This window comes from Arctopsyche grandis, chromosome 8 (genome assembly GCF_051622035.1).
Source record: "Arctopsyche grandis isolate Sample6627 chromosome 8, ASM5162203v2, whole genome shotgun sequence".
NCBI classification, from domain to species: Eukaryota; Metazoa; Arthropoda; class Insecta; order Trichoptera; family Hydropsychidae; genus Arctopsyche; species Arctopsyche grandis.
Window position 1 is genome coordinate 26,776,740 of NC_135362.1, and position 21,090 is coordinate 26,797,829.

At 35.4% G+C, this 21,090-nt stretch overlaps 2 protein-coding genes across 2 annotated transcripts; both read left to right on the top strand.

Moving 5' to 3' along the window:
* Positions 1–441: 441 nt before the first annotated feature.
* Positions 442–11,684, top strand: nAChRalpha7 (nicotinic Acetylcholine Receptor alpha7). The gene is made up of 10 exons (XM_077436870.1): positions 442–459; positions 3,517–3,561; positions 5,882–5,991; positions 6,069–6,249; positions 6,326–6,401; positions 7,260–7,454; positions 7,534–7,730; positions 7,805–8,000; positions 8,059–8,198; positions 11,532–11,684. The coding sequence occupies exons 1-10, from the start codon at positions 442–444 to the stop codon at positions 11,682–11,684; spliced, it is 1,311 nt and encodes a 436-aa protein (XP_077292996.1).
* Positions 11,685–16,792: 5,108 nt separating this feature from the next.
* Positions 16,793–20,052, top strand: nAChRbeta1 (nicotinic acetylcholine receptor beta1). The gene is made up of 8 exons (XM_077435979.1): positions 16,793–16,864; positions 16,942–17,096; positions 18,462–18,552; positions 18,624–18,971; positions 19,052–19,245; positions 19,328–19,492; positions 19,568–19,787; positions 19,888–20,052. The coding sequence occupies exons 1-8, from the start codon at positions 16,808–16,810 to the stop codon at positions 20,050–20,052; spliced, it is 1,395 nt and encodes a 464-aa protein (XP_077292105.1). The 5' UTR covers positions 16,793–16,807.
* Positions 20,053–21,090: the final 1,038 nt, after the last annotated feature.

A 21,090-nucleotide genomic window follows, 5' to 3' on the forward strand; every position in this document is an offset into this window, starting at 1 on the left:
CCATAAGTATTTTATATACAGTGGAAATGATCCACAGTTTCTTTTTTCAGGCATTAATTCGAACTTAAACCTACATATATATACATGTATGTATATCATTTTTTTTAAATGCCTTAAATTAGAGGACATTACATCCTGGTTATGGAGATGAGACATTTTATGACAGTAGATTTTGTGAGCTAAACGCGTAATACACCGCAGTTACACTATCAGTCAGTTGGTAGTAGCAAATAGTAATCTCTAACTTCTACTGCTAAATAAAGTGTTGGTTGACGATGTTTTGTTCTTATATCTACTATAACTACATTGTATCTTTCAGGTGCACGAGGTGGTATGCACGAGAAGCGCCTACTGCACACCCTGCTAGACCACTACAATGTTCTGGAGCGGCCGGTGGTCAACGAGAGCGACCCACTTCAGCTCTCATTCGGCCTCACGCTTATGCAGATCATCGATGTGGTCAGTATAGTAATCTTGAACCACCCCTAACAACCCTCCCTACTTTTATAAACGTTTACTTAAGAAAGATGCTGTCCTAATGAGACTATAATGAATTCTAGAGAACTTTTCAGAGTAGTGTAAGTTAGAGGAACCTTCAGTTAGCTGCTCATCAACTTCCAATAGAAAAAACGATCAAAATAAAGAGAAGAAATAGCACGTAAAGCTCGAAAGTCCAAATTACGTAAGTCTGTGCCAGGTGCCATATAGCGCCTCGTGTGCCAAAGTGCTCCAAACCAATTTAAGTGAACGACTGAAGAAAGGTGGCACGTGCTCGGTCCTTCTCGCTTTTGAGACTTTATTACTGACGTGCCGAACTGTGTATCTACCCACACTGCCACTTTAGTCTAGCTCTCTTCAAATTTAATTGTAGTAGAACTCATGGGTCGAAACTTGTGTAAGTAGATACATACATACATATAAAGCGATTCGAGCCTAGAGTTTTGGCGAGTTGGCCGCTGGTCGTGCGTTACAAGACCGGATTAGAACACTAATTAGAACGTCGCAAAGGATTAACCGTGATTTCGGGACTCACATGTGTATGTATATTATGATATATACATACATATGTACATACATATGTGTGTTTGCGGTTAAACCATTGTCGCAAAATGGAGGATTAATTTCAATAGCATAAAGTGTGGGATGAAAGTCACCGTATGATTTGATGCTCTCTAGTTTGTAACTGAAACTATGAAACAAGAAGACTTGCAAAAATTAATAGATTTTTGGTAAAAGTATACACAGAATAGACGTATAGTGGGAAAACTTACTTTTTTTAATTAAAAAGCTTCAATAAAATTGACTTGGGTATGTTCTACGGATGAATGTATCAAAATAGGGATCGACGGACTTTTGACTTTTAAAGGAATAAATACAATAATAATCTGCAACGACGTTTTATTTTATTTATCCTTTTTTCATATTAGAAATAAATTACTTCAATATTAAGGATCGTGACCTCCATAAGTTGGTTTGTGGTCAACGACTCTTCTTCAATCTTTTCTGGAAAGAAGAAATTTCTAAATGCATCGACGACAGAACAGCCAAAAGTCGACATGGTTAGTTCACCGTATAGGAGATCTTACTCTTAGAAATAAATTTAAACAATTAAAAATTTAATTCTACCTAAAGTCCGTTGACTAATTTCCATTCGGCCAAAAGTCCGTTGGCCAAGTGTCCATTCGGCCAAATGTCCGCGCACGAATATATATGATAGAAGAACTTGGATGAATAAATTAAAGAAGGAATGCTTTATGATCACATGATCTCAAAAGTGATGCAGAACATGTTCTCCTCAAGAAGACAAGTTTATGTAGGTTGGCGTTTTGAACTACTGACTCCAGTATCATAACAAGATGAATTTGGAGGATATTTAAACTATCCTCATCATCATTTCATGCTGATTCGATGGTTTAAACATTATTCAATTCTATCTAATTCTATCTATTCTATCATAGATAAAACGATTTGTCTGTCGTAAAGATATTAAATGAAAAACCTGCTACTATACCACTTTCTAGTTTGTCACTGTAATAAATCACCCAAATGATTGTCCGACATGTCGTTGCTTTTATGGGCCCTTATCCTGAACAACTTTCACTCTGGTACACATATAATATGTATTTCCTTTATTTCAACCACCGAATGTCCACTTTATCTTCGTTACATTCTTCATGCATCCCCTTGGGCACCATTTGAGTACTTCCTTTGTCTCTAAACTAGCTTTGTATCTAACCATTTTAAACAGACAGTTATTTTTGCCTTAAACATTGAAAATTTTATCTATCAACATGTATCCGTGCAGTGTGTGTTTGTTAGTTACAACTCAATGGAAAGTATCATATGATACTTCCATAAATATACAGCAAGGGTTATGTGATATACATATGTATGTACGAATAAATACATACGATACGTACATATATGTTCTGTGTTTCTCAAAGCGAGTGATAGCACACTTCGGTGAGCGATTTTTCAGCATGTCTGACGAGATGAGAATTACTCTGCAGATAGTCAGTAAACTTGCATTATATTAAAATATTCCCTTTGATACGTGCTCCTCCGAATTGTATTGTTTTTTTTTATTAAATATGGGTTTCATAGTAGTTTTGCCTTTGAAAATTGTCTGGTGCTAAAATTGAGACAGAAATATGGGCTTAATTCAATTTAGAGCGAGCTTTGCTTTTGCACATTTTAACAAATAGTAGAAAGATTTATACATCACAGCTTTGTATAATGAAAAGCTTAATAAAATTAAGCAAATTTTGAACTACTGAGTCTCTAAGAAGTTCAAAATTGTGTAAATGTATATGACACGTTAGTATAAATTTGTTCGGACGTAGCCAAAAGTGAAACGCTACACGTCACGCGCTTGTTTGCACAGCCTCTCATTAAGTTATGTCCAGAGATCCCCGGAAAAGTTGCTTTTGACCACAAAAAATGGTTCTCTATTATTATTTACTATTGTCAACTTTTTTTTGCTCTCTTGCTTTGTAGGACAATACTGAACCATTTTTTGTGGTTCAGTATTTTCCTATCTCTGGTCATGTATCTGACAATAATTCAATAATTAGAATTTGATTAGTTTCACTTTTATTGTATGTGACTTCACTCACCCGGTTTATTCCTTATAATAAAATCAGATGAATTGAACCTGTGATACATTGATAGAAATCTTATTTTCTTTTTTATTTACGTTGAGTAAGTCCCCAAATTGGTAATCTTATTTCATAGCCTCATTTCCATTTGCTTGAATCTTTCAGAGTTAATTTATTTAAAAGGATTTTCTTTGTATATATGTCTCGATGCGGATGGCATACAACGTTTCAGCTGAAAAGAGTCTTGTTTACAATGCATTCGACGAACATATTTGACTGCTTATGTAAATAATGATGAAGACGAAAAAAAATTAAATTAGACGAGAAGCTTTGAGCCAAGATGAAACGAGCGACTCAAATAATGAGAGTACTATGTACAAATATTCCATTTGATTTATGACATTTGTGAATTTTTCAGGACGAGAAGAACCAACTGCTGATTACGAACATCTGGCTGAAACTGGTGAGCTCTCAAAATTGCAATCTTATACTGTACATTATTTATATCGGTTTATATTCGGTGTAAGCACGTTTACACAGGGGCGTGCGACGTATAACGAAAAAATAATCAATATCATATTATTGCAAAATTTTCCTTCGACGTACCGTCGTCTGAGACAATAAGATAGAGAGAGGGGAGTGAGAGAGAGAGCGACAATGTTATTATCTCCAAAACCCTGCAGGGAATGAAAATATCTCTTTTTGGCACGAAAGTCTCCTCGTGAAAATTACAGCGAAAGCTACTGTCGTTGTCGAGGAAGCTCCCAAAGCTCACGCGGAATCTTATTACCTCTTCCTTATTTTTCGCTCATCTTCACCTTTGTCTCGTTTCGGGTTTTCCTTCGTTTACAATACAAATTAAATAGATTTACGGTGGCCGGGGGCAAAAAAAGAGGAAAAGGTGTCAAATTTTCAATCTACGAACGGAAATAATACAACCTTCGTAATCCTTTCAAAGTATGAGAAAAGGGTCGATTATATAGAAAAATCGTCAACACAAAGGTTTATCCAATTGTTTCTTAGGCGCGTCGTGAAAATTATCTATATAAGATAATTTCCTTATCATAGCAAGCAGTTATTTATTCTTAAATGACAACCACTACATTTATAAAAGGATAAGGTTTCTAGTTGAATTGTCTGGCGTTACTTGGCGAAAATTTTGCATTGCACTTCTAATCCATTTAAAACACATCTTCAAATTAAGTTATGTACCATGTGATAGAATATCAAATTAGATGGTCCTTACTTGAGAACTGTAGATTTGCATAGCGCACAAACAAATGCCTATATAAATATTTGCATGTTGAAGAGAAAACCTTTGAAACAAACATTTATATATGTACTTAGTGATGCTAAGTACATATATAAATGCTTCACTCGGAAAATGGAAATTAAATGAAAACCATGAAAAAAATCTTCATTTGTTTTATTATTAAATTTATTTTAATTGAACGAAATTAATATTACTTAACGACCAACCAACCACAAACGCATTTGACCAATCCAGCCAATCAGAAACGACTTTGACGACAGCCAATCAGAAACGACTTTGACAACAGCCAATCAGAAACGAATTACAGACGCCGTTTCAATTTTATATACATATGTACATATAAGATATAATACATAAGCCGCTATATTATAAAGTGGCGGAAGTCCAATTTTCAGTCCAAAAAACATTATTTCTGTTTGACTTAGTTCACAAATTGCTATCACTTCTTTTAATTCGATGTTTCCAGAATCTCGGAAAAGCAGAATAATCGTATCACAGCCCACCGGTATTTTTAAATACCGTAAAACGCAAAAAAATGTATTTAATATTTTGCGAGATACAAAAAAAAATTCAAAGTATTTTATTTTACTTCTTGTATAATTAATGTTAAAATTTGTATATTATAATGTTGATAATTCGATATGCGTGCCATGGCCAATACGGTAACAGTTACTTGTGACGTCTCTCCTCTAAACAATCGATCTTTGTTTTCAACTCTCTGATTTAGATTGATTTTGGACTGAAAGCGCCTATTTGGAACTTCAATATTTTACGAACTTTATATTATACTATTTTATATAATCTTTTTTATTGAAAATTCTTTTTTCTTTTTTACTAGCCTCTTCTTACTTCGCTTTCGATTTTTTCGTCTGATTTCGTCTGACGAAATTTGGGTTATTATCCGATCGTTTTCAAACTTTGCCATTTTGCTCGGTTTGGTCATCAATATATGTGGAAATCAAATCCGCCATTACGATGGTGAAAAATAATCGTAATAGACACGTTTGAAAATACTCCATTCTCGTTCTCGGTGATGTCTATTTTCCGTATTTATCCACGTTGCTGGATTTACCCACACTGTTCCGACCGTTTTTTCCCTTTTCGCCACCATCTCGCTATGTCATATTTTAATTGTTTAAACGCCTATAACTCTTTCATTTTTCACTCTATATTTTTCTTGAAAAGTTTTTCCTGAGCTTAAAAATTCTGAAAAGTCAAACCGATAAATCATTGTGTATATTGACTTAAGCTATATTGTAACAGTAATAATTATAACAATAATTATCAGTAAATATTTCGAGATAAAAGTTGTGTAATAAAATTCGATGCAGAATCGTGTACCCCTTGTAGGCCTTGAAGTAATTGTCAATTTTCAGAAGAAGACAAATGTTTCTGGAGTGTCAAAGTTGTGGTAGCCCTAAAACAGACACGCTCGTACCTTCTTATTTTCCCAATAAATTGTAGAGGTAGATTTATTGTGTTTTCGCTCACGAAGTTTGTAAATCTTCAGGAATGGAACGACATGAATCTTCGGTGGAATACGTCCGACTATGGTGGCGTAAAAGATTTACGAATACCACCCCACCGACTGTGGAAGCCAGACGTTCTTATGTACAACAGGTAGGCAACTTCTAAAAAGAAGCTGAAGATAAATATTATTCAAAAAGAAAAGTTTAAAATTATTAATATGTTTTCAGTGCGGACGAAGGTTTCGACGGCACCTACCCTACCAACGTGGTGGTGAGGAATAATGGCTCTTGTCTGTACGTTCCACCTGGTATATTCAAGAGCACGTGCAAGATCGACATCACCTGGTTTCCGTTCGATGACCAACGCTGCGAGATGAAGTTTGGCAGTTGGACTTACGACGGGTTTCAGGTTCGTTGGGTCAAGGTTACAAGTTATTCTGTCTGAATTTGTGCTGATTGTTTTGTTCGGTGTGTTTCATGTGAAGCTGGATCTTCAGTTGCAAGATGAGACAGGAGGCGATATCAGCAGCTTCGTCACCAATGGAGAATGGGAGCTTATCGGTATTTATTTCATTCTTCCATTGGAAATTAGAATCAATTAGTTTGTCCATATCAGAGTATGTATGTAGCTTTTTGGGTACCATTTAACCATCTCGAACAATTTACTCTGTTGCTTTTTCATATTGAGCTCTCTTCTCAGTTATAGTTATGGATTGTATTGTCTTTCTAATGAACTGTATTATATGTGTATCAGCTTCCTTTGTTTTGTCCTGATTATCTTTGTTTGTATCCCTTTGAACCCAGCCACCTCGAGTGGTTTTGTAACCCAAGCGTAATTGCTCGTGGTCACTCTTGGTCATCCAACTTGGGCAACCAGAAGCGACCAAAGAATCAGTTCACTCATACCTACATATGTATGTATAAGAGTGTTCTCATACATTATATAATTTTGACGAGTCGCGCCAGTTTCTCAAACAAAAAAATCAACGTGACCAGACCGAACGCCAGAAACCGATCACACTGGTCTGTTGACTTACGGCTTGAGTTACCGATGAGTTTCCCGGTGTGGCATGCTCCACATAGCTGTACATTTGATCTGGTCGCGCAACAAAATCACCCACTAAATCATGATCAGTATGATGACATATTTAAAACATTATTATATTTAAAACTCGAGCTGAAGGTATCAGAATTTGAAGGTACATTTTGGATAACTGGTGCATTTTGGATCAAGAATGTGATCATACTGATCATGACTTTAATATCCTTCCTCCATGTGGGTGGAACTCATTTTACATGAGATAAATCTTTGAGAACTCGAGCAAAAATTACCATTTTCCGTGATTTAATTTTATAACATGTTCCAAAACTTGGCACATTTTGATATTTTTACTTAAATTTGGTATTTTTTGGTTTAAGGTGTGCCTGGCAGGCGTAATGAGATCTACTACAACTGCTGCCCCGAGCCCTACATCGACATCACCTTCGCAATCGTCATCAGGCGCAAGACTCTTTACTATTTCTTTAACTTGATCGTCCCCTGCGTTCTTATCGCTTCAATGGCCCTCCTCGGGTTTACACTGCCACCAGATTCAGGGGAAAAACTTTCTTTAGGTAGATACCACCATAAATCTTACACATACTTCATAACGAAAGATTTACATGTGCTTATATCCGTTTCAATCTTTTACAGGTGTTACTATCTTACTGTCGCTCACTGTCTTCCTGAACATGGTAGCTGAGACCATGCCAGCTACGTCAGACGCCGTGCCACTTTTGGGCACATACTTTAACTGTATCATGTTCATGGTGGCCTCTTCTGTCGTCTCTACAATCCTCATCCTCAACTACCATCATCGCAACTCTGACACCCACGAAATGAGTGATTGGGTAATTGCAGTGATGATTTTAATAGCTCCTTTCATCTTAACTGCTCTTTTTTTCTGCAACTTGGTTTATTTCAGATTCGCCTGGTGTTTTTGTACTGGTTGCCGTGTATTCTGCGTATGAGTCGTCCCAACCCCCCGGCGGAAACGACCAATGCGCCGAAGCCTCCAGATGCTGAGATGCGAGAGAGATCATCCAAGAGTCTCTTGGCAAACGTGCTCGACATCGACGATGATTTTCGTCATAATCATCGAGCACCGTACTATCGCACACTCTATAGGTGGTTGTTTAAACTTTTTTAAGGTTTGTTGGGTTGGATTTTGGTTTCAATTTGATGATCTTTGTATTGGTTTTAGGGGGGGAGAAGAGAATGCAGCAGCCCGACCTCCCGATCCACCAGCGCCTACATGCCTCGGAGCAGACTATGAACTAGCGCTCATTCTCAAAGAACTTAGGGTCATCACTGACCAGGTATGCATATTGATTAATTTAACAAAATTATAAAAGAAGAAAGATCAGAGTGAAGGAAAGTAGTTTTTTAATAATAGTAGTAGAAGCAACGGCTGTGATGTGAGTAGTAGTTTAATGAAAATTTTCGGTAGCAAGCTCTCACACCTATCTATCTTTCGTGTTAGATAGAATCGAACTCGTGATGATGAAGTGGTCTGTGCTGACGGATGCTCGCAAGAATGATGTATTGAAAAGTGACTGCAACACTTAAGCAAAGTTAAAAAATTTTAAAATGTGGATATTTTGTTTGTATATTTATTAGATACATATCTACGTTTATGTTAATGGTGTAATGGATTAATGACTATTTATATGGCTACTTAAGTCTACTAATTTTATCTTAACCTACATATATAAATATAATTTAACCTACATACAACCAACAGCGTGGACCAGTAGTTAGCATATTATTCTTGATTATATTAGCAGAGTGGTCACGGGTTCGAGTTACGCTGGTGGCTGCTGGCCAGACCTTGGTTTGTGGCTCCAGGTCGACGAGTTTGCCAATTTGGGAGAGAGAATTTTACCGCACGCCACTGATATATGTATACATAGGGGTTCCAAAAAACCACCCGAAAGATAAAGCCGGTTTTCGATTTTTTTATAAATAAAAAGCCGGTTGGCCGACTTTCACCGGTTTTAGAAAATTAAGACTTTTTTTAAGTTTAAAATTTTATATCGAAAAAAAAATGTAAATATATATTATACATATTATTCAAAAAAGATAGTATTTTATGAATTAAATTGAGTTATAAGCATTATGAACTTTCATAAGATCATTATTATATTTTTATTTTTTTGTTTTTTTTTACATATATACTAGGAAGGCTTTACAGGTAAATCCCAATGCGCCTTCCTGGCCAATTACAAATACAAATGCAGCATTTTTTTATTATAAGTCGTTGAATTGCGAGACACTGAAAAAACTCGCAAATTAACGAGACATCTATGAATTGTACATACATTTTTATTGTACATCCATCAAATTTCAAATATTGGTGACATAGTAGGTAGGAAGGATTTTTAGCCAATTTTTTTTTTCCGGGAACCGTTTCAACAATGAAATCAGAGAAAATTGGCAAACTCTGATAGGAAACGATCAACCTGGAGTCACAAATCCAGGTCTGACCAACAGCATACTCTGAAAAATTCATTTTTCATTCAGGGATAGAACCCGGCACCTTCTTGACGGTAAGCAGAAGCTTAACGTCCGAGCTATGCTGCTGGCTATATATTATTATTACAAATATTACAAATAATACAATTTGTATTATATGTACATCACAGCCGTAAAATGGAAGATCTTAAATACGCACAAATAATTAAATGATTTAAATAAGCTACTATCAAGAATATATTATTAAAAAAATAAAGTGTAACCTCGCAGAAAAACTATAATTGTGGAATCGTGAATAGATATTAAGAACTGCTAAGATTCACTCTGAGGTTCGTTCAACGTTGAAATATTTCCATCTTTCGTTGTTTTTTACGCATCTGCTTTAGCTTAAAAATCCAAAAGCTTTACAAACCGTTGCAAATTTCGGAAACAAATTCATTGGCATATCGATATCACAAACACAATAATAATGTTTTCTATCTGAAGTTGGGTAGGTCATTGAAACTACATACATACTTTCAATAATTCAACAATTATCTTCGTCCATTACAAATCTCAAAGAGACCGCCAAGTACCTTTTTTTTATATTCAAAGAAATATACGCCTTTTACCTAAGAGAGTTTAGATATATATACATTTATTTTGATCTTTCATAGAAATTTTAAATTCGTAATTGTTAATTTTGAGGAAAAAATTATTAATTAAAGAAAACCTTAAAAAGCCGGTTGATCGAGCCAAAAAGCCGGTTTTCGGTTTCTTGAAAAATGGTCAAAAAGTCGGCTTTTCGGTTTCGGTTTAAACCGGCTTGTAACAAACTTCCCTTCAATATCCTAAAGTGTCGGGTCATTTCTTACTCTCGTTCTCGTTCTCCTATTAAATATCCGTATAAATTTCATGATTCTCTTCTTCAGAGAGAATTATTTATATCTGATCTGGGAATAGTCTTCGAAAATAGTTGGAGTTTCAACATTCACATTGAGAATATCTGTGATAGGGCAACAAAAATCCTTGGATTCGTAATCCGTAATTCGTCCGAACTAGGGCTCACTGCCATTCGTCTCTTATATTGTACACTAGCTGTATTACCCGGCTTCGCTCAGTGTTTATAATATAAACCGCTTAAACATGACTAAGCTAATTTAATTTAAAAAAAAACACGACGATAACGACGACCAAGGATACTTACATACATACAAAGTCTCTTTCCAAATTATAGATTAGATTAGTTCGCAGTGTGCTCGAGTTTGGCTCCATTATATGGTCTCCCTATCAACTTCGTTACTCTCTAATGTTGGAACGAGTCAAAGGAAATTCCTTAGATTTTTTATATCTGAAGACATTTGGATTTTATCCATATCTGTTCCCTAGTTAGTGCCTTTGTCTTGGGATCTTTGGGTTTCAACTCCCTGGCAAAGAGAAGAGATTTATTTCTTGGGAAACATTTCGTAAAATTACTTAGAGGAGAGATTAACAATCCCGCTATCCTGGAGAAACTAAAATTCTGGGCCCCGGAATATCATAGAGTTTTAAGAAAACATGATATATTTTTGCCAATTAGGGCTAAATCAAACGTGCTCATGAACTCCCCCCTCTCGAGAGCTGTTCGACTCCTTAACTTACTGGCACATTACTTGGACCTCTTCGATGCCAGTTACGTATGTTGAGTTGGTGGAACACATCCTAAATAGCACGATATAAATTTTTCAATCTTATTTCTTTGTTTTTATTTTGTGTACATATTTTTTACTTGATTTTTATTATTTTTTATCATGTTTTTTTTTATTTATGATTTTTATTATTTTTTTATGAAGTTTTTTTTATAATTTTTATGATTTTTACTATTTATATTATAATCACATTGACGCTTTGGGGCAACCTGTCAAGTCTCTGTGGTATTGATTTTTTTAAATAAAATAAAATAAAATATACTAACCGTTTTTCATATATATGCATGGCAAACGAACATTTTCGATTTTTTGACTGTCGGTGCGGTGACGGTCACCCCCCGATACCTCATTGGCCGTTGAGCGCAGCTCGCTCACTGGCCGTTGATTCCCGATCGCTGATTGGCCGATAAGCGCTGCTCATCCACTTGTCGACGAGCCTCCTTCACGGAGGGATTCCTTCGCACGTCAATGTTATCTTGTCACTTAACCGCTGCTTTTGTTTTGTTGCAGTTGCGTAAGGAGGACGAAGGCGCGGACGTGTCGCGCGACTGGAAGTTCGCCGCCATGGTGGTGGACAGACTGTGCCTTATTATCTTTACCCTGTTCACCATCGTGGCGACGCTGGCGGTGCTGCTGTCGGCTCCACACATCATGGTGTCGTAGCGCGGCGGCCGGAAGGCGGCGGCAGGCGTGCCCGGAAGTCGCGCCCAACACCGCCAACGCCTACGCCATCGCCCTCACCATCGCCATCGTCATCGCCATCGCCATCGCCAACGCCATCGCCTACGCAATCGCCTACGCCTACGCCAACCACCAACGCAACACACGTTGACTATTTCTAGACGACACACCCGCGGGCTACACACCCGCACCCTCACCACACACACACAACAACACATACGACACTCGACACATACACACATACACACATACACATATATATATTATGTATATCTACATGTAATGATTCTGTGATAAAATAACAAAAAAAATGCATACAAACCGGTTAATTGTTAAGTTATGATTTGCAAACAAACGAGCCAATCGAGCGGATTGGCGCGACGTGACTCTAGGTAAGGCTAGTTATGGTAGTTAAGTGTCTGGCGGGGCGGAGGCGCGAGGTCGGCGCCCTCGCCCGCGCCCCCCGACGGCCCATTGGAAGTTGCAGCCGGACGGGGGGCGCAGCCGCAGCCCCCGTCGCCCCCACGCCTCTGCGCCCGCTTCGTCGTTCGCTCACTGCCGCTCTATCACGCCAGTTTTATGGTGTCGCTTCTCGTCGCACGGACAACCATTCATTTACATATATCAATAATCGTTGCCCATGTCGTCCATGGTAGGAAGAAAGTATGGTGTTTCTACCTGGCGTCACTGTATTCCGAAATCCTAAGCTTAAATTTATTCAAACAAAATTTATTCGGTGGAGCCGTCTTTCATGTCAACTCTACATAAAAAGTTCTCAACCAAAGTCTTTTGGGGTAAAATCACATGGGAAGGAACGCGGCACATGGTTTTTTTTAGATAATTTTAAACATGCGAAAATTTGTGGCATGCCTTGCACATATTCATGGCAAGCCCAGCACACACCGTCCTAAAATTACCCCCTGGAGTGTTTTCGGTAATATTTTATCCTTGTATTTAACCTTGCTTGACAATAATCGATAACGGTGTATCCCATATTTTAAGAAATTAAGGAGAATCCTCACAGCGGGGAGCCAAACACACGACGTGCCGTTCTTCCCTGTGTGATTTCGTACATAGACACGGTCCCAGTATGCCAAACCCCTTCCACTATAGACTCGCCCTCGAATAAACGTCCACCAATAGGGCGCTCGCAGAAGCCATTCGAAGATTTATCTCAATTTTACTTTCTTGGTTTATTAACTAGATTTTGAATGCTTCCTCTAAACCTACTAAACAGCTCGTTGAACAGCAAATCTACTGCGTCTTCCCTAAATAACGATACCATATAAACAACATCTTTGGGATTTGAGATTTGATGTCGTTTATTGTCCATATGCTCGAATAGTTTTGATGCAGTCTTACAACAAACTGAACAGATCTGTCTCGCGCACTGACATCCTAACATATAACTACGACAGACCATAGATATAAGGTTGTGTCGTTTATTGCCATTTCAGTCTACATATAGATATATGCATATAATCGAATTTTTTGTCAATTTATCGTAAATAAGCTCCTAGACGATGCAGCCGTGTCTTTCAACTGCACTGTACAAAAATCTGTCATAAATTTTCTACACATAGACGTACTGACCGTAGACTTACTGACATTGTACCATACAGCTGCGAAAAATCGTTGAACAAACGATTGTATCGTTTATGGCCGTTTCAATGTAGAGGTTAACTTAATGGAATAGTCTTTTCTGTCAATTTATCGTAAAGCAACCCATAAACGATGCAACCCCCTCTTCCAACCCCACTGTCAATATTTTCTTCACACAACGAGACCACAAACCATTGTATCGTACGACAAATAATGATATCTACGACAGACAGTTGAACTAATGGTTGTATGGACCGTTTTAGTCAATGAAGACGATTTCTCTCATAATACGTGAATTTTCACTGGGGATTGTTTGCAACATGTTGCTGACAGCACTGCCACCTAAAAATTGACCTAAAACATTTATGTCGTAATTAATCTCTTACGAGTTATTTGGCATTTTTAAGGATATGTATAAACTTAAGTAATAAAATGATTTATTCAGGGTATAAAATAATATATCTAATTCTGAACCTACTAGGTGTACCTACAGACATTGTATATTTATTAAGGATTTCGAAAAAAGAGAGCAATTCGTGGGAAGCATTCATATTGAGCAGTTGCCGCCATTGACGAAGCAGTGATGCTAGGAGAACCAATAGAAGTTTCGATTTGGCCATAAGCAACCGCACGAACACACTTTATCCTTTCTACCATGGCTCCGTTAAAAACCGCGCGGCGAGAAATGCACGTATAAAAGTGGCCTTAATACTACGCCCCATCTACACCTCTCCTCTTCATCCAAAAATCGTGACAATCCCGAAAATAACAACAAAATAAATAAAAAGTAAACGGACGATAAACAAACGGCGTATGTTTCCCCAAAAAATTCATCCCCTTCCCTTCCAGACCTCCTCCCCTCCGTTCGGATCACCCAGGACGAAAAGGGGAGGTCCGTTCCATTTGTGGGCGGATGTGATTCACTCGAATAAAAAATAAATTAATTAATGTGCAAACCCGATTCCGTCCCCGGTGGTGGTAAATTCATAAACGCCGGGGACGCAATCAGAGATGTGCATATTTTATTCAAAGTGTGAAAAAAATCAATTTTCTCTCTCTTTCTCTTTCTCTCTAAATAGATATATTTGTTTATATCAAGGTTGTGATAATTTTTCGATCTCCTAAAAAGTAAAACGGTTAGAAAAAATTGAATTGTTATATCGATGAGAATAATATTTTGCAAATTCGCTAAAGTTTTGGCGTTTGTACGAATTTAAAATTATTAAAAAATAAATAAAAAAGAAACACATTTAATTCGCATTGAATGTTTATTATTATTATTATTATTATTATACATAAATATTAAAAAAAAATTAAAAAGCAATCGGATCTCTTTTTTAGAGGTTCGTTTCAGCAATATACTTGTTATCGCCGAATTCGTTTTTTTAAAAATTTAATGAAAAAAAAAAGTAAAAAACAATGATCAGGAAGTTGATCGTCGTTTTGTACTTTGAAAATTTTTCGTGTTAAAAACACAAAAAAAAACTTGTAACCCCCCGACTCAACCCGAAACGGTTTGAAAGTATTAACAATCGAAAAAAATTAAAGGAATTAAAAAATTAACAAAAAATAATAATACAAAATGATTCTTTCTAGTCGTATATCAGAAATCAAGAACGACCGAATTCAAAATTTGTCGTTCTAGGTGCACAAAAGGTTGTACAAAATATTTTTGAATTCTGTAACGCAATTATTAAAAAAAAATCAATTAATGAGATGAAACAATAAAATAAACTTGTATATAATAATGATACATTAAAAACATACTTTAAGAAGAAAAAAATATGTCAAACCTGTTGAAACGGAACATCATGTTTCCATGGATTGTACTTTGTTTATTTAAATACAGAAAAGCGAAAATATTACATTAAAACTATTTATTTCACCTACCCATTTACAAAATCCCATCCTCATGTAGAAAACTTCAGACGATTAAAATTCCTATTATAATCTTATTGGACTCTAACAAGAAACAATAACAAATAATGTGGATGAAAATTTCTAAAAAAACAAATACTCAAAAAATCCTCAAAATATCACCTCCACATTGAAAGATTTACTATTTATATGTACATACTTATGTATGTATATGTATACGAGTATGTATTAATAAAGCATATTCATCAAATTTTATATAATCACAAAATAAATCAACAAAGCTGTTTTCTAAATCAAAATGAATAATAATGGATCTTTTCTAAACCTTAATCGAAATCATTTTCTATCATTATAAATGTGTATATAAAAAGTAAAGAAATTTAATTCTACCTCAATAAAATTTCAATAGTTTCTTTCCCCTATTTTACTCAATTATAGTAACTAAATTTGTAAGTCCTTTTAAATGAAGATAATTGCTTGATTGATTTTCTAATAAACAAATATACATATCGTGAATAAATAGCCAAATTATATTTTATACATATGTATGTATGCAAATTATATTATATACATACATATGTTAGACATCAAAAAATGTATGTATGTAATATGTACGAGTATATTTTGGTAAACGGATTATTCCGGATTGTTCCGTGATCGAGACTTTGGTGACTTTCGCGAGATTGCTTTTTGCAGAATAATCACCAAGCCGTATATTTTACTACATACATTCATAATGATGAAATTGTTTAATTTTCCATTATGTAAATGTAGTTTTCAATTTAGATACACAAAACTTGATATACGTACTATCTCATGGTAACCGTAGACGGTTTTTGGAAGGGGTTGGTGCCCCATAAAAAATACCCTGCTAAAGTTCCATTTATACATTTTCACTAGCATGGACAATTCGACAATTATCGAATACATACATACATGTAGGAAATGGTATATCCTGATGGTGCCAAGTATATACATACATACGTATAAATATGGGTGTACATGAGCTTATCTGAAATGGTATCGAAACGTGATGTAAGCATTTGCTAATACGGCATCTGTATGTGCTGAAACCGCCGACTGCATTATCTGAAAACCGTAATGGGTCATGGATCGATAGGAGGGTAGCTGCGCCCGAGGGAGGGTCGGGGGCTTGTGGGAGGGCAGGCTTTACAGTTCGCAGAGAGTAGAGGGAGATAAAGTGGGTAAACAGGGAGGACGGGAAGAGTAGGATGGAAAACCAAGGGGGAGGAAAGGTGGTGAAAAGCTACCAGTAACACCCCGAGCGCCATGCTGCGAGGACTGTGTGCCTTGCCGGCGCTCCTGCTCCATCTACTTCTACTTCATGGTGATTTTTCGTAGCCAATTCCTATAAACACTATCTGCTACAATCCTAACAATCCCTAAAACAGACGATCAATCAAAATTTCAATCCGCGAACAATAGAACACTTTGACAATTCAAGTGCCACTCCCATCTAGCCCATCCTACATGCGTACCGATCCTACTATGTACATGCGTTTTATTCGATCGAAATTTCAGGAGGTAGAGGCTCCGAAGATGAGGAGCGACTGGTCAGAGATTTGTTCAGAGGCTACAACAAGCTGATCAGGCCTGTGCAGAACATGACGCAAAAAGTAGACGTGCGCTTTGGTTTGGCATTCGTCCAATTGATCAACGTCGTAAGTGCAGCGTTTCATATCTACCCGAATTAGCCTTTTTGGGATCGATTTTAATTTTTTTATCGATTATCTTTTAGAATGAGAAGAATCAGATCATGAAGTCGAACGTGTGGTTGAGACTGGTGTGGAGTGATTATCAACTGCAGTGGGACGAGGCCGACTATGGAGGTATTGGAGTATTAAGACTGCCGCCTGATAAAGTTTGGAAACCAGATATTGTACTGTTCAATAAGTAAGTTAATTGTTTAATAATTATAAATTAACCTACTCTTTGTTGTATTTCTCCCCTAATATGACTTATCATTAAAGAAAATATACCTAGTTTAAAAATATCATACTACAAATTAATAAATAGCATAGTTATTACTAAAAACCAAAAAAAAATTAATTCATCTCCATATTCACCAATAATCGTTGGTAATTAGACTTCCAACATCAAGCTTTATGATCTAACTTATAATTATAACAATCCATATGAAGTAATCCTGTGCTTATAATACTGAATGAAGATGGGTAGCAGTCGCAGCAAGAAGTTATTTGGCAGAGAGGTACATAAACACGATGACGTAAGGGGGGGGGGGGGGAGGCTGTTCTCATTCTGTACATACATAACAAACAAAACACAAATCCCCTATTAGCTTAAAAAGGACTAACAGTCCCAAGCGCCATTTAATTATCATATCATGTATGTATCTAATATCGCTATTCTGTCTGTCTGTCTGAGATAACGCTCGCCATACTATAATAGTCGTTTCGATTCGACATACATATGTTCGTCACAGCTATATACGAATACGAATACAATAATAAAAGAAAGAAACTTATATATATATACTATTTGCTACCAATGTTTCCTCTTGGCAGAGAATTTACCGCCATCCATTGAAAATTTATTTAATAAATTAATTCTTCTATTGAAGTTTTATATTGTTTATATATAGGTAGGTAGGTAGTTTTCACCTTTTTTTTCATATAAAATAATTAAATATAAATACTAAATGTATTTAAAAATTATTTGAACAAATTCGACCGCGTGCGGATCTAACCGACATATTTCTTTTAATTTTTTTTATTTAATAACTTAATATGCTAACACTCATGCGATGATATTTCATAGGGTACAACACTAGTCATCATATATGTATATAATATCGATATGCTGTGTATCTGTGTATCTGTGATAACGCTCACCGTACTATAATAGTCGTTTCGGTTCAACATACAAATGCACGTCACAGCTAAAACACTGCCAACAAAATGTATGGATATAATAACAAAAGAAAAAAAACTTCTATATATATATATACTGTTTACTACCAATGTTTCCTCTGGGCAAGTCTCTGAGCATTTATCGCCATCTATTGAAAATTTATTTTTTCTATTGATGTTTTATATTGTTTATATGTACATACATAGGTAGTTCATATTAAACAATTAAACATAAATATTAATTTAAATATATTTGAAAAAATACGACCGCGTGCGGATCGAACACAAGACCGACACATGTCTTTTAATTAATAGCTTAATATGCCAAAACCCATGCGATGATATTAAATCGGGCACAACACTAGTATATATTAATCATATTTTACAGCGCCGATGGTAATTACGAAGTGCGTTATAAGTCCAACGTCTTGATCTACCCCACGGGAGAAGTCCTCTGGGTACCACCTGCTATTTATCAAGTGAGCCTTCAAGTTTTTAATAATAATATCCATTCCAACGCATTAATTCACCATCGATAATTTTTTTCCAGAGCTCTTGCACAATTGATGTCACTTATTTTCCGTTCGATCAACAAACTTGCATTATGAAATTCGGCTCTTGGACTTTCAATGGCGATCAAGTGTCACTAGCTCTGTACAATAATAAGAATTTTGTCGACTTGTCTGATTACTGGAAGTCTGGAACCTGGGATATCATAGAAGTGCCAGCTTACTTAAACATCTACGAAGGAAATCATCCCACCGAGACCGATATTACTTTCTATATTATAATAAGAAGGAAGACACTCTTCTATACTGTCAATTTGATCCTGCCTACCGTACTGATTTCGTTCCTCTGCGTTCTAGTATTCTATCTTCCAGCTGAAGCTGGTGAAAAAGTAAGTTCAAAACCATCCAAAAATACTTGGATACATGTAATATGCATTCAAAAGTAATATTAATTCAAATTCTCCCCTAGGTAACATTGGGTATTAGCATTTTACTGTCACTGGTTGTGTTCTTGCTCTTGGTATCTAAAATTTTACCACCGACTTCACTTGTGCTTCCTCTCATTGCCAAATATTTACTGTTCACTTTCATCATGAATACTGTGAGTATTCTCGTGACTGTTATCATCATCAACTGGAACTTCAGAGGACCTAGAACTCATAGGCAAGTGTATTTTCTTCAATACTACAACTACATATGTACATGCTTCAGTAGTGCTTATACTTAATCACTATTAAAATTTCAGAATGCCTCTTTGGATCCGAAGTGTATTTTTACACTACTTGCCAGCTATTCTGTTCATGAAACGTCCACGCAAAACTCGTCTACGTTGGATGATGGAAATGCCAGGAATGGGAATGCCTCCTCATCCATCCTACGGCTCTCCCACTGAAATACCCAAACATATTAGGTAAATGATCGTTGTAATCAATTGCCATGCTATTTTATATTGAGAATAAGATTTTAAATTACAATTTGTTTGCAGTAAAATGGAAGTAATGGAATTGTCAGACTTGCATCATCCTAATTGTAAGGTAAATCGCAAAGTGAACTCGGCTGAATTAGCCGGAGGACTTGGTGGTGAGGGTTGTCGTCGTGAGTCAGAAAGCTCAGACTCATTGCTTTTATCTCCAGAAGCTTCCAAAGCCACAGAAGCAGTTGAATTCATTGCTGAACATTTAAGGAATGAAGATCTTTACATACAGGCAAGGAATATGATAACAAATAATTGATCCACTCTTATCTAATATATTAAATAAAATTACTTCTATTTTATTAATATACATTGTCTTTCTTTATTTTTAGACTAGAGAAGATTGGAAGTACGTTGCCATGGTAATTGATAGACTACAGCTATATATATTTTTCATTGTAACAACTGCAGGAACGGTCGGCATACTAATGGATGCTCCTCATATCTTCGAATACGTCGATCAAGACAGAATTATAGAAATATACCGTGGAAAGTAAATCAAAAGAATGTTACTTTTGAAATTTCATCTGTATTATTTCTCATTAGTAAGGGCTTCCATATACATTTCGGTCAAAAGTAAATAGCCTCATGTGAGTGGTTCTTTGTTTCCCCTGTTTTGTTTTATATTAAATTTTATAACTTCTATATACATATTTATATATGTATATATAGTTACTTACATATTATTATTATATTTAACTAAAATGATTAATTAACTAGATGTTAAATGTGTAATTTTTGTTGAAGTAAAATAGTTTATATTGATTTACGAATTTAGAATGTGGGTAGTGTTTCTGGCCTAATGTACTACCTAGAAAAAATAGCAATGTGCGATTTAATTGCATATATGCAACAAATATGTTTATGAATATGAAATTTTAAAACGTTTAATACGTGTATTTATTAGGTGTGTATCGAGTCATCGATTTTTTGTAAAACAATTATTTTATATATAAATTCTAGACTTAAAGTATCTAATAATAACTATTTGTATATGCATTGGGAATTTAACGTAATGTAATAATTTACATATTTGATATGCACATATGATAAATAGTATTGCAAAAAAAAAATGTATGTCACAATTAAAAACTTTAAATTCTTGAAACAAATCAAAACGTGTACCTAAAATTAAACGAATACTTAATTTTTATTTTAAAGATTTGCATAATAAAAAAATTCACAATCAGATTTATAGAACATTGCATCATGAAAGTATATATATTATAATAATGTAAAGAATAATCGTCTAAAATTAAGTCAAAATATGTTATATTTAGCATAAATAATAAATATTCCGTTCACTGTACAACAAAAATATTATATGTCTAGTTAGAATTATGAGCTTTCTTATTTTTTCAATCCATTTCAAAACTCGCATTATACTGAAAAATTTCAATTAGATTATTTTAATTGTAATTTTTATTAAAAATGCTCCCCTTCTACTTGAAAAATTTAATTATAAATTATAAATCCTGATACCTATCCATACTTATTAATTTATTAAAAAATTGAAAATCAGTTTTTTTTATTAT

Bases quoted from the DNA above. Each gene is read 5' to 3' on its own strand.
- nAChRalpha7 (XM_077436870.1), top strand. The intron at 6,402-7,259 runs GTATTTATTTCA...TTTTGGTTTAAG, and splicing joins TGGAGAATGGGAGCTTATCG to GTGTGCCTGGCAGGCGTAAT. The intron at 8,199-11,531 runs GTATGCATATTG...GTTTTGTTGCAG, and splicing joins TTAGGGTCATCACTGACCAG to TTGCGTAAGGAGGACGAAGG.
- nAChRbeta1 (XM_077435979.1), top strand. From the start codon at position 16,808: ATGACGCAAAAAGTAGACGTGCGCTTTGGTTTGGCATTCGTCCAATTG. The intron at 18,553-18,623 runs GTGAGCCTTCAA...ATTTTTTTCCAG, and splicing joins TACCACCTGCTATTTATCAA to AGCTCTTGCACAATTGATGT. The intron at 18,972-19,051 runs GTAAGTTCAAAA...ATTCTCCCCTAG, and splicing joins CAGCTGAAGCTGGTGAAAAA to GTAACATTGGGTATTAGCAT.